The sequence below is a fragment of the Lepus europaeus genome, chromosome 11 (genome assembly GCF_033115175.1).
Source record: "Lepus europaeus isolate LE1 chromosome 11, mLepTim1.pri, whole genome shotgun sequence".
Lineage (NCBI taxonomy): Eukaryota > Metazoa > Chordata > Mammalia > Lagomorpha > Leporidae > Lepus > Lepus europaeus.
This window is the reverse complement of record NC_084837.1, coordinates 55,428,018-55,441,776: the sequence shown is the minus strand read 5'-3', so window position 1 is coordinate 55,441,776 and position 13,759 is coordinate 55,428,018. Positions and strand designations below refer to the sequence as shown.

At 48.6% G+C, this 13,759-nt stretch overlaps 1 protein-coding gene across 1 annotated transcript in view; it reads left to right on the top strand.

The window, feature by feature from the left end:
* The window catches only part of RYR3 (ryanodine receptor 3), a 580,573-nt gene that overhangs the window by 432,126 nt on the left and 134,688 nt on the right, over nucleotides 1-13,759 (top strand). The window contains exons 44-45 of the mRNA XM_062206624.1: nucleotides 11,132-11,312; nucleotides 12,752-12,863. Of these exons, the coding sequence (XP_062062608.1) occupies nucleotides 11,132-11,312; nucleotides 12,752-12,863 (293 nt within the window). The remainder of the gene's footprint in view (nucleotides 1-11,131; nucleotides 11,313-12,751; nucleotides 12,864-13,759) is intronic.

The following is a 13,759-nucleotide window of genomic DNA, read 5'->3' as shown; positions in this document are numbered from 1 at the left end:
ATCAAGATGAGAAGGGGGCCCGTGATTGTGGATATTAGAGCAGTCATCCATGGGGACTTATTGAACCAGCCTTCGAACCAACCGTACTGGGCCTCCCAGTCTCTTTGTCTCGCATCAAGCCTGTTTTTAAGTTTAGCCACGGATTCCCTGATGACCCCAGAGTGATTTACGTAGAAGCAACATTCTTCCTCCAAGGCAGCACACAAACCTCCCTCCTTAAGAAATAGCAAGTCCAAGCCCCTCCTGTTCTGGAGTGTGACTTCTGCAAGGGAGTTGAGGGACTGTTCTAATTTTGAAACGGACTGCTGTAATGCCCGTAGGTCTTCGCTCACAGCTGCTTGAAGGTTGGCATTTTGGGAACCTTGCACTAGGGCAGCCATCCCTGTACCAACCCCCGCCACAACCCCAAGCCCCAGCATGACTGCCAGAGTTAGAGAGACAGGTTCCTGTCGGAAGCGGGTGGGGCGTCTCTCGTACCAGTCCTCCAGGGTGTCGGCTGGGTGGTAGTACACCCTAGGCATTACCTGTACCATGACACAGAAGTCATTGGTACTGTTTAAGATTTTTGTGGATATACAGGGGGTAAGGCCCTGGTTGCAGGCCCACCAGGTTCCTGTCGCCGGAGTCAAATAAAAGTTGGCTCCTGTCTTTTGAATTTGAATGGTGGTGTTGCAAAGGCTTTTATGGGGCGAGGGGGCGTTTCCTATACAAGTTCCTTGCCATGAAACTTCAGTTAGGGTAAGCTGTGGACGTGAAGTCGAGAGGCAGTTGCTAGCCTGTGTGGTGTTATTATAAGCTCCGGAAGTTGCAATGCCTTCATAATAGGGTGGACCTGAAGCCAAGCACAGCCAACAGGAGTCAGTTATATTGGGGCTAGTCCAATTTAAGGCTAGAAAAGCCCCTGTCAGGAGATTAAGCAGTCGTTGCCCAGTGGTCGGCGGTGGCTGGGAAGGCAGACCAGTGGGGGAGACAGAGGGAGTGGTAGTATCTCTGATAATTTGGGGTAGGGTGGCTGGCCCTGATCTGGAGGGGGATCCCCGTTTCCTTAGGATGGAATTTGGCCCTACTGGCAGCGGGTTGGGGGTTGTTATTTTTAGGCTTATTTTTAGCGTGAGTACTGGGTCATATCTGAAACATAAAATCGCAGCCCCCATGTCCTTCCCTGTAGCCACTTGGATCATGCGGAGATTTTCCTTCCTTTGGCAGTAAAGGTGATGTTTAGTGGGTTGTGACACTGGTTGCCACCCCCGGAGGACGTGGAGTTACGGCATACCGTGATCCAGTCCCAGCTGGAGAACGGTTTCCACCAGGCTGATCCAGTGGTCTCGCACCCCCAAGCCTTACAATATAGAGACTCGGGGCCTCTGCACTGCCACCTTTGCTGAGCACTCCTGCCATCCTTAGGGCATACATAGAACTCTTGTTGGTGCAACTTACACTTTTTGGTCCCATACCTGCACCCAAACCACCCGTTGCCATATACTTGGGGAACATAGAGCCCAAAGCTCCCTCTTAAGGACCCCCCTTCCTGGGAGCTATTGGCTGAGTCCCGATCTGGTATATCCCAGGTGTCCAGCCCTGCAGCTAATTGACATACATCAGGGTGTAAGGAGGGCCACCGTGTCCAAGGGGTGGCAACATTTGTAGTTGACCACACGACTTCACCAGTGGCAGATATTACCTGCCACGTGAGTTTTTGGGGAACATGGGGGTTGGGAATGATTAGGATGGGGAAAGTCAAGAGCATTACAAGCATTAAGCAGCTTTTAAAAGTCTTATCCTGGCCAGCGCCGCAGCTCACTAGGCTAATCCTCTGCCTTGCGGTGCCGGCATACCAGGTTCTAGTCCTGGTCGGGGCACCAGATTCTGTCCCGGTTGCCCCTCTTCCAGGCCAGCTCTCTGCTGTGGCCAGGGAGTGCAGTGGAGGATGGCTCAAGTGCTTGGGTCCTGCACCCCATGGGAGACCAGGAGAAGCACCTGGCTCCTGCCATCGGAACAGCGCGGTGCGCCGGCCACAGCGCGCCAACCGCGGCAGCCATTGGAGGGTGAACCAATGGCAAAAGGAAGGCCTTTCTCTCTGTCTCTCTCTCTCACTGTCCACTCTGCCTGTCAAAAAAAAAAAAAAAAAGTCTTATCTTGAGCGGGTTTTGGGCACACTGAAGCTTCCATTGGGTTGGTCCGTCCGGGTTTTTGTGGTCCTCAGGTGGTGCTTGTTTCACGTGTGAGGCGTGAACCCAGGCAGCAACTCTGTCTACCTTGAGAGCAGTGGGGGTTGTCAGCAGCACGGTGAATGGGCCCTTCCAGCGAGGCTCAAGAGTCTTGGACTGATGTCTCCTGATGTACACAGAGTCACCGATCTGAAAGGGGTGTGGGACAGTTGTTTCTCCAGCGTGCTAAGCTGCAGCAAGAGGCTTTCAGACCAGGTTCCGGATGATTTGGAGCGCTCTTAATCGGGCCTGCAAGTTAGGGCATTGGCAACAGAATCAGTGACAGGATCAAGCAAAACTGCTATCGGTGGAGGTCCTCCATAGAGGATCTCATACGGTGTCAGTCCATGATACAAGGGGGTGTTTCGAACCTGGAACATGGCCATAAGGAGGAGTTGGACCCAATCTCTAGTGCCAGTCTCCAAAGTTAATTTAGTTAAGGTCTCCTTAATTGTTCTGTTCATTTTTTCTACCTGCCCTGAGCTCTGGGGCCTGTGTGCACAATGTAATTTCCAATCTATTCCCAGTATTCCTGCCACCAACTGACTTACCTGGGAGACAAACGCAGGGCCATTGTCTGACCCTATTACCTTAGGCAAGCCAAACCGGGGGAAGATTTTTTCCAGAATTTTCTTGACAACCACCTGGGCAGTTTCTCGCTTCGTAGGGAATGCTTCTGTCCATCCAGAGAAAGTGTCTACAAAAACTAGGAGATACTTATTTCCATATTTACCTGGCCTTATTTTTGTGAAATCAACTTCCCAGTTGGTCCCCGGCCGTTCCCCCCTGATTCTAGCTCCCTCTGGAAGCTTAAGGTGCCCAGCGTTTACTTTAGCACAAGGGACACAGGACTCAATGACCTGCTGAACTAAGGAGTTCAGCCCAGGGATATGGTAAGACTGTTCCTTCTCTAGGAGTGCCTTCAGTTTCCTGTGTCCCAAGTGAGTCCATCGATGAAGGTGAGCTACCAATTCTTTGGCCAGTTTTTGGGGTAGGACAACCTTTTCTTGGTGTTTCCAGTCCCCTGTCTGCTCATCATACTTTGCTCCAAGCCGTTGGAGTATATCCAAGTCTTGGTCTCAGTAGGAGAAGGGGGATTTCTTTGGCAACCAGGCAGATTCAGTCACCTCTAGCTGGAGCACCCGCTGCCCTAAGGCGGCTGCCCTGGCTGCTTCATCCGCCATCCTGTTTCCTTGTGCCACGGGGTCACCACCCTGTTGGTGTCCAGAACAGTGAATCATACTCAGCTTTCCAGGTAGAAAAAGAGCTTGTAAGAGGTCTAGGATTTCTTGTTTATTTTTAATGTCCTTGCCTGCTGAGGTTAGGAGGCCTCTCATCCGGTGTATTTCCCCATGTACATGGGCGGTGGCAAAGGCATACCGGCTATCAGTGTAGATGTTGACTTTTTTTTTTACCTTTAGCTGCTCGGAGCGCTTGGGTCAGGGCCACGAGCTCGGCCCTTTGTACTGAAGTCCCCGGCTCCAGAGCTGAGGCCCAGATGACAGTCTTTCCATCCACCACAGCCGCCCCCGCCCTTCGCTCACCTTGGTGCAGGAAGCTGCTCCCGTCCGTGTACCAGGTGCATTCAGCGTTGGGCATGGGCAGGTCAGTCAAGTCTTTTCGGGTTCCGTGTGCTTCAGCCAGCACTTGATGGCAGTCGTGGCTGACCTGCGACTTGGATCCCGGTTTTGGGAGCAGGGTAGCTGGGTTGAGGGAGACAGTGGCGCCAAACCGAATCCACTCGGAGTTAGCAACACAGTCTGGTAGTGGGTAATTCTAGCATTTGATAGCCATCTGTCTGAAGGCTGGTGGATGACAGTCTCTATGGCGTGAGGGGCCACTACAGTGAGGGGCTGCCCCATAGTCAACTTGTCAGAGTCTTTCACCAGGACCACTACCACCGCAATCATGTGGAGGCAGGGCGGCCAGCCAGCAGCTACATTGTCCAGCTTCTTGGAGAAATACGCCACTGGCTTTCTCCAGGGTCCGAGCTTCTGGGCCAATACTCCCTTTGCCATCCCCCCGCATTCATCAACATACAGCGTGAAAGGTTTAGTCATATCAGGGAGGCTTAGGGCTGTGGCTGACAATAGGGCCCTTTTTATTTTATTAAATGCCCGTTGTTGTTGTTCTCCCCAGTGGAAGGGAACGTTGGACTTTGTGAGGGGGTACAATGGGGCCGCTAGCTCCGCAAATCCTGGGATCCAAAGACGGCAGAATCCCGTGCTACCGAGGAACTCCTGCATCTTTTTGGCATCAGTGGGTGGCGGGATCAAAGCAACTGCTCTCTTTAGGCCCTCAGTTAGCCATCGCTGCCCCTCCTCAAGAAGGTAGCCTAAGCAGGCCACTTGTCTCTTACATATTTGGGCCTTCTTGGCGGAAGCTCTATACCCCAATTCCCCCAGTCTCTTTAGTAGGGCCCCAGTACCTCTCAAACAGTCCTGCTCAGTTTCAGCTGCCAGGAGGAGGTCATCCACATATTGCAGGAGGACCAGGTCTGGGTGTAGAGCTTCATTAAACAGGGTGGGCAAATTTTTGAATCCTTGTGGCAGTCTTGTCCAGGTGAGCTGTCCCAAGAATCCTGTCTTCGGATCTTTTCACTTAAAAGCAAATATAGGCTGGCTCTGAGGACTCAGTCTTAAACAGAAGAATGCATCTTTAAGTTCTAACACCATATACCAGACATGGCTCGGGGCAGGGTACTCAGTAGGTTATGGGGATTGGGCACCGTAGGGTGCATGTCCCCCGTTCTCCAGTTGACCTCTTGCAGGTCCTGTACTGGCCGATAGTCCCCTGTTCTTCTTTGGGCAGTCCTTGACCCAGTGTCCTTTTTTTCTTGCAATAGGCACACTGGTCCCTTTCCACCCATGGCTTCCTTTTGTCTCCCAGGTTCCTGTTCTGTCCTGCCTTACTCTGTCCTGCATTCTGTACTGCGGTGGCCAGAATTTTACTCAGTTCCCTGTTATGCTTTTTGTCTCTCCTGTCCATTAATCTTTCTAAGAAACCCGCCGGCATCTCCTCAGCTCCCTGGACTATTGCACGTACCTTAGCCAAATTGGTGGGGTGCTTTTCTGCCCCCTTGAGACCCGCTAGGAGAACCTGACGATAGAGATGGAGTTGCTCCCTACTGGCAACCGTGGTGTAGTCCCAGTCGGGGCAGGTCAAGGGAAAAGCTTCTTCAATCTCATTAGGCAGCTGAGTTGGTCTTTCATCAGCCCCAGGGACATTCTTGCGTGCCTCGAGGTAGACACGCTGCCTCTCCTCGGTGGTGAGGAGGGTCTGCATAGGCTGCTGGTAGTTGTCCCAAGTGGGTTGATGAGTCAGCAAAATGGACTCAATCAGCCCAGTCAAAGCCTGAGGGTCTTGGGAGAAAGGAGGGTTATGGGTTTTTCAGTTATAGAGATCAGAAGCAGAAAATGGCCAATACTGCACTTGGCCAGCTACTATACGGAGGGGAAAGGTCTGCGATGTCCAGACGCCCTCGGAGCCCCCTGTGCACTCACGGCGGAGTCACAGGCGGCTGGAGGGTGGCGGGGAAGGCGCCGAGGCATCTTCCTCTGTCCCTGTAGAGTCGGGGGACGGGGCCAGCGGGCCAGTGGGCATCGAGTCCTGCTCTGGACATTGTGGGGGGTTCTGAGGGGGAGGAGGAGGAGAAGAGGGTAATGGGGTGGAGACAAAAGGCTTCACCCAGGATGGGGGGTCCTGGGAGAGATCTTCCCACACGGTAATATAGGGAACCTGGTCAGGGTGTCCATGGGGTCCTGGTTGAAAGACTCATGCCTTGACCTGTGAAATAATGTTAGCATCAAAGGTTCCGTCCCTCGGCCAGCTGACCTCAAAGGCCGGCCACGCTGAGGAACAGAAAGTTACCCACTTTTTCTTTTTGACGTCTATCGACCGATTGTGTGCACATTCTTGGACTTCTTTCCAGTGATCTAAAGTAAGGCTTAAAGGGGTGGTTAGTTGTTGTCCCATGGGTACGGAGAGAGCAAAGTGAATGAGGGGGGAAACAAAAACCAGACAGACACACACAACACACAAGACGAGCCGCGCGGGCATGAGATCGGTAGCAAACCGAGAATGAAAACTCAAACGGGAGCGGCTGGATGCCAGCCTCTCCCTGGGAAGGAGAGAGACACTCTCACTCTCTCTCCTTTCCCCCAAACTACCTCTGGAGCGTCCTCCAGGGAAGGACCAGGGGTCTCAGGGCACGTCTGCCTCCCCCACTGGTCCGATACGAATTCAAATCCCATACGGGTATGAAATGAACACTAACCAGACAACGAGGAAGACACAACCAATATAAAACAAGTAGCTTACCTCCAACTGGTCACGGAATTGGGTCTGCGGGTGTCCTAATCCCGGACAAGCCCCCAGATGAAGGACCCCAAGTTTGGGAATCCAACACGCTTGGGTGGTCGCCCAAAGACCCAAACTCCAGACCAGTAGATGCAAAAGCAAGAGGATTTTTATTTTGACGTTTGTGCAAATGGGCTCTCGGCCACTAGGGGCGGAGTGGAGCCCCGAGCCGCAGTTACAAGCAACTTTTAAAGCAAAAACCGCAAGATTAACATATTTTGCGGGCTTCAGCTTAGATAGGGCGAAAGCTGTTCCGGGCGGAGGCTGTGGGTGGTGGCGCAGGTGGCAGCGGCGGCAGCCTTGCTTCCAGGGAGTGGGGGAGCTGGCGGGCGGCAGCGGCCTTGGAATCAGAGGCCCTTTTGTTTTAAAAAACTAGTTTCTATTAGCAAGCAAAGCGATTAAGTACAGAAGCAAAATTTGCAGTTAGCTCCTATCTACACTTATTATTGAGCACATCAAAGCACCGCTGCAAGGGCTGCTTGGGCTTTTCACTCAATTATTTGATCTGCCTCCTCCCAGGATCTGGATTTGTTAGAAGAGGCTAGAGTCAGCAGCTAGATCTGAGTATCAAACCCAGGCACTCTGAAACAGGATGTGTGCATCTTTTTTTTAGGTTTATTTATTTGAGTGGTAGAGTTGCAGACAGTGAGAGGGAGAGGAGACAGAAAAGTCTTCCTTCCACTGGTTCACACCCCAAATGGCTGCAACAGCTGGAGCTGGGCTGATCTGAACCCAGGAGCCAGGAGCTTCCCCTAGGTCTCCCACAGAGACTTGGGCCATCCTCTACTGTTTTCCCAGGCCATAGCAGAGAGCTAGATTGGAAGAGGAGCAGCCAGGACTAGAACCAGAGCCATATGGGATGCCAGTGCCACAGGCAGAGGATTAACCGACTGAACCACAGCACCTGCCCCAGGACATGGGCATCTTAAACAGTGTCTTAACCATTAACCCAAATGCTTATCTCTTAGTGCTTTTCTTTATCCTTCGGGAGTAACCTGTATCAGGTATAACTAGTTGGACATCATGGGCACAGCACTTGGTATCATCACTTTGAGCTCTTGTTTGTACAGTGTCACTCAGCCTCTTCTTGGTTTCTCTCCTTTGAGAATATGCTGATTCTCTCCAGCATTCCACTATTGTGATTATTGTACTTTTTAGCCTCTTTGGAGAATATTCTTCACCTAAATTTCTGGCTTAATAAAAACTAATTCTTTTTTGATGTTGCACATTGTGTGGAACTAGAAGACTTACTTTTTTTTGCATCTTCAACTTAATGTATTCTTTGTATGTTATCAAAAATACTGTTGGTCATGTCATCCCATGTACATATTAGAAAGTATGACCAAGGGGAGTGGAAAGAGGCCTAAGTTTTAACTGAATGAAATTAGTATAGCTTACATTTTTAAAATCAGTAACAAAAACAAAACAAAAATCAAAATCCAAACATTTTAGATTTTCCAACATAAAAGTCAAATCATTGTGCTAAGCTGTTATGTATACACAAAATCACTCACAGATAAATTGTAATTTTTTTTCATTTTTAAAATCCTGTACTCTTGCCTCCCATTCATATAATTTCATGGTCATTTGTATCGGTCTAACTAATTTATGTTTGTCTAAAATTGATCTTTCTGAAGCTTAAATATCATCATTTCTGTCATGTTTTATTCATTCATTGTAACTTTGCATTTTGATTTTTTTTCTGTGAGTCTCTTTATTACTGTTTTTATAGTTTTTAAAAAACTTTTATTTAGTAAATACAAATTTCCAAAGTACAGCTTATGGATTACAGTGGCTTTTCCCCCCCATAACTTCCCTCCCACCCGCAACCCTCCCAACTCCCATTCCCTCTCCCATTCCATTCACATCAAGATTCATTTTCAATTATCTTTATATACAGAAGATCATGGCAACTCATGACAAGAGCCTAGGGAGATTACTGATGCCATAAACAAAAGTGTCAGTTTTTAAGTCAACAACAGGAGTCACTGTTCACTTACTCCTCATGTAGGATCTCTGTCCTTAATGTGCTGTACATTGTGATTTAATGCTATAATTAGTACTCAAACAGTATTTTATACTTTGTATTTCTGTGTGGGTGCAAACTGTTGAAATCTTTACTTAATATATACTTAATTAATCTTCTATATATAAAGATAATTGAAGACTAACTTCTTTTTAAGATTTATTTATTTATTTGGAAGTCAGAGTTACACAGAGAGACGAGAAGCAGAGAGAGAAAGAGAGAGAGGTGTCTTCCATCCATTGGTTCACTCCCCAATTGGCCGCAATGGCTGGAGCTGTGCTAATCAGGAGCCAGGAGCTTCTTCTGGGTCTCCCACATGGGTGCAGGGGCCCAAGCAGTTGGGCCATTTATACTGCTTTCCCAGGCCATAAGCAGAGAGCTGGATCAGAAGTGGAGCAGCCAGGACTCAAACTGGCACCCATATGGGATGCCGGTGCTTCATGCCGTGGCTTTACCCACTACGCCACTGTGCCAGCCCTGAAGACCAACTTTTTTGCAAAAGTTGAGATCTTTCTTCAAGGATTGGGCTAAGAAAACAGTGAAAGTGTGCTGATGAGCTGTTAAAATTCAGTTTGATGAAAATGTTTCTGGATCAAATTACACAATTCTAAAACTTATAGCAATGTGTACTTCATGTGTATCTTGAATCTGACCTGCTGGGTAGAGGTTGGATAATAAAGGGAGAATGTCAGCAAACAAGCTCCAGGACAGGCCCAATAGCTGTGGTCCTAGGTAGGCTCACCTGGCTGTGAGATGTGTCCAAGGATGATACTGTATGAGAGAGGAGCATCCAGAGGGCAAGCTCAGCCCCTCCATCCCTCGGGATGTGGTGAGGGAACTCTCTGCATGCAGATTATACTGGCAGACTTGGGCCAACACTAGAAGTGGCAGGGGTATCCCAACAAGGCAAATATGAAAGTGTACAGTATGCACAGTCACACAGTGATTAGATTAAAACCTGGGACAAGTAGCCAGGTTTCCTGGGCTCCCATTCTAACGCTCTAATCACAACACTTCTAACTTGATCCATAAACATTTTCATTAAATGGAACGTGAACTGCTAGGATGGTTTTTAAATCTATGATTTCCCTGATGCTTCTCCTTCCAAAAGATAGAGCCTAATTATTCTCCCTTTGAGGGTGAGCTGGACTTAGTGAATCACTCCTAATGAATAGGGTTTTGCAGAGTGACAGTGGGCGACCAGGATATTAAAGGCATCACAGCTTCTGCCTCACTCCCTTCTTAGATCATTTGCTTTGTGGGAAGCCCCTCCCATGTCCTGAGAACTCTCAGGCAGTCCTATAGAGAGGTCAGCATGGTAAGGAACTGTGGCTTCCTACAGTAGCTGCGTGAGGGAGCTTGGAGTCAGAACCTCCAGGCCCAGGGAAGCCTTAAACTGTAGCCCTGATTGGCATTTTAACTGCAACCTCATGGAAAATCCCGCCCAGAACCACTCAGCTTCATCACTCCCAAATTCGTGATCTACTGAAACTGTGAGATGCGAATATTTCCTGCTTTAGCCTGCTAAGATGGAAGCTAATTTACCTACCAGTAACACAATGACCTATCTCAATACTGTTTCTAGTGTGTAGCTCAATCCTCCCAAAGATATCTTACGATTTAGTAGAGAAGTTTTTCTTCAGGCTTCATCCAGTTTACAACATTTAAAATGTCTTGCCTTGAGGTCTTCACTCACGGATAAATTCTCAGACATAAATTAAGAGCTCACCTGAGACAGAAGGTGTTTTTTATGAAGTTGTTCAAACACGCTGTAAAACTGCTTCTGAATATAAAAGGGAGGAATGGCTACGCCTGCCTAAGCATTCCAGTTCTGCATAATCACCTCTTCAGAACATGAGCCTCTGTCTGGTTGTCCGTGCTTCGCTCAAAGACACGTACCAGCAGAATGCAATCCTCAACCTTTCCCTTCCCTCAGAGCTGTTTTAGGAATGAAAAAGGAAACTCTGTAACCAAACGGGTTCTTCATGTGGCTCAGTATTTCAGGAAAGCCCTGCGATCCATGCACACACGCCTGGTGGTTTTGGAATAGCATTACCCTGCATCAGAGTATTAGAGTCAGGGGCTACTGTGTCATCCTCCCAGGTGTTACGTGGGGCACACCAGCTTGAGCTACCATCTTACCTCCAATCAAGGAAGCCAACAAGTTGGCCTCTCCTCGTGGAATTAATAAGGATGTGAAGTTCTTTTGTGTCCTCCAAGTCACCTTGGATGAGTTCATTTTCCGTGGGCAACCTCAGTTGTGTATTACCTGCCCTCTGAGGACCAAAGAGGGTGCAACAATCTCAACAGCGCAAAATCCTGGACTGGAGAGCAGCATCCCAGTCTCTAACGGTTCATCTTGATATTGTGAATAAACCTCGTTTGTCAAAGTTCAGCTTTCTCTCCACCACTGTCAACCCCCTAATCCTAATAGTAGATGACAAGCCGAATGAAATACTGTTCTCCCAACTGCATAAGCTAGAGATAAACTCTGGGGCTGCCTTTGCAGTGAGAAGCTAACGATGTCTCTCTTCCTCAGGTGAAAGCGTGGAAGAAAACGCTAGCGTTGTGGTCAAGCTGCTCATCAGGCGCCCAGAGTGCTTCGGCCCTGCCCTGAGGGGTGAAGGGGGAAATGGCCTCCTGGCAGCCATGCAGGGTGCCATTAAAATCTCCGAGAGCCCAGCGCTTGACCTCCCCTCCCAGGGATACAAGCGGGAAGTGTAAGTACATGGAGTTGCCTTCCTGCGTGGCTATGGCTCGTGAGCCCCTGCACATTGTCAGTACTTGGATGGGTAAGGAGGTATAGAAAAGCTCCTCCTGATAGAGAGAGCACGGGTTCTTTCTCTCAAAATCATCTTACCAAGTGAGTTGTCCTTACTCCTCCAGTAAGCCTGGCAATCACATCGCCTCCATCCTTCCAGCTCCCCTACCCCACTCAACCTCACTGGAAAGTCACAGCCTCAGCAGACCCTCAGCCACCACTGCCCCTCCATGCAGCATCACCACAAAAGGAGGACATGTGGAACCTGAAGAGGGGCTACAGTTGTGGTCTAGCTCTAGCACATGTCCTCCAGTGTTTTGAGCTGCAGTCTTGTCCTGTCTCTCACTTTTAAAGACAGGTGGTGCCTTCTGCTCCCTCTTCTGCAAACGTGGGGACTAACCAAAGAGTGTTTTTGACTTGGGGAAAAGAGCTGCAGAATATTAAAAGGCACAGCATTTAAGGGTTAAGATTGGTCGATTACCTGAGTCCCTTCTTATTGTCTGCTTATCACGTCTTATCACTTCCCTTTCTTTATCACAGCCTGTATATTGATAGACGGAGCTCTCAAGCCAGTTGGCTCTTAAATTTGTCAGCAGTCCAACAGATAACCCCCATAGAGCTGGAAAGAACCCAAAACCTATGCTGTCTAAGCTTCCTCATGAAGCATGAGAAAATACTAGGTCCAGGGTCCCGTAAGTTTGATAGTAACAGACCTAGAACATAGACTTAGTGTTCCTGACTCCTAGTCCAATGTCCTTTCTTCTTCCTTTTTTTTTTTTTTTTTTTTTTTTTGGTGTATTTATTTGAATGACAGAGTTACAGAGAGAGGTAGAGTCAGAGAGGTCTTTCATCCCCTGGTTCACTTCCCAAATGGCCACAGTGGTGGATCTGAGCCAATCCAAAGCCTCTCCCACATGGGTGCAGGGGCCCAAGTCCTTGTGCCATCTTCTACTGTTTTCTCAGGTGCCTTAGCAGAGAGCTGGATCACAAATGGAGCAGCCAGGACTGGTGCCCATGTGGGATGCTGGCAGTGCAGGCTGGGGCTTTAACCCGCTGTGCCACAGTGCTGGCCCCTGTCTAATGTCCTTTCTATGTGCATTCAGGGAAGAAACAGGAGACAGAAATGAAACAGATTGGTAGCATGGTCTGCATGATCCACCCATGCCAGCACTCACACTCATGCCTTAAAGTCTCTGGGCCCCTAGGAATGTCGTGGGCAAATATCTGGGTCCTTTGAGCTTTAGGAATAAAACCACCTCCTAGGTTTTTGAAGGGAGAGGGAGTTCCTTGGGGAAAGATGAGATATGAGCAGTGTTTCCATCTCAAGCAGCTCACGTCCAATCCAAAGCAGTGCCTGCCAGACCTCCTCACTCCTCCCCTGTGTTGCTTCTCTCTCAGCAGCCCAGAAGATAGAGAAGAGGAAGAAGAAATTGTGCACATGGGCAATGCAATTATGTCCTTTTATTCAGCTCTTATAGATCTGCTGGGCCGCTGTGCTCCTGAAATGCACGTAAGTTATGGAGTTCCCAGAGAGCAGCTTGGAGAAGCCTGAGCCAGGAACAACATACCTCCTGAATATAATTCACTGACATGCCTGTCCCTAGGCTCCCCTTAGCTAGAATCAAAAGTAGTTTCCATCTCTAAGACCTGACACTGTTTCTTTCTAAGGAAGGACTCCTGGGCAGATCCTGTGATCATGTGATTTCTCCGTGGCACCAGTTGGGCATATCCTCTACCCTTTTTGTTTCAAAAATCTCCCCAAATTACATTTCCATATGCCTCAGTTTGGTCAAAATATGTCCAACTTGATTCTTGATCGTGTCCATCAGGACACTTTATGTGGAAAATTCTCTCTTCTTGATGGCTACAGTGTTATGTCCAAGGAAGGCAGTCTGTTTCCCTAGCTCATGTTTGTTGCTTTCCAGAGGTAGAACCTTACAGACATGCGCAACAGGATGGCTCTGTTTTATGGAATGTTTGCTCAGACCTCCAGTTTGGACCTAAAATATCTATCCTTTCTGCTCCCCTTTTCACCTCTGCTGAGGGCTGAGGGAATTGGCGCTGTTTCTCGTAGTGAGAGAGAAAATCACTGCTTTTCATATGAAAAGCAAATCTGAAGCTCAGGTAGGAGAAGCTGATCAAAATTCTTAGGATGCCAAGTTCCTGTTCTGATAAACTAGACTTACACATAGGCCTATCTTTCCATTTCTGTGTGTTTAAACTAATAAAGGAAATTAAAAGGATCCAGGGAAATACTAAGGTGTTCTGCTGTCTTGAGTAGGGGCCAGACACTGGCATGTTCAGGGACCCCTGTGTGCACATTCTCTGGTTCTCCTAATTAGCTCTCATCACGTGAGAAAGCAAATCATGTAGTTGGCTTGTTCTTAGGAAGGTATATTGGGTAGC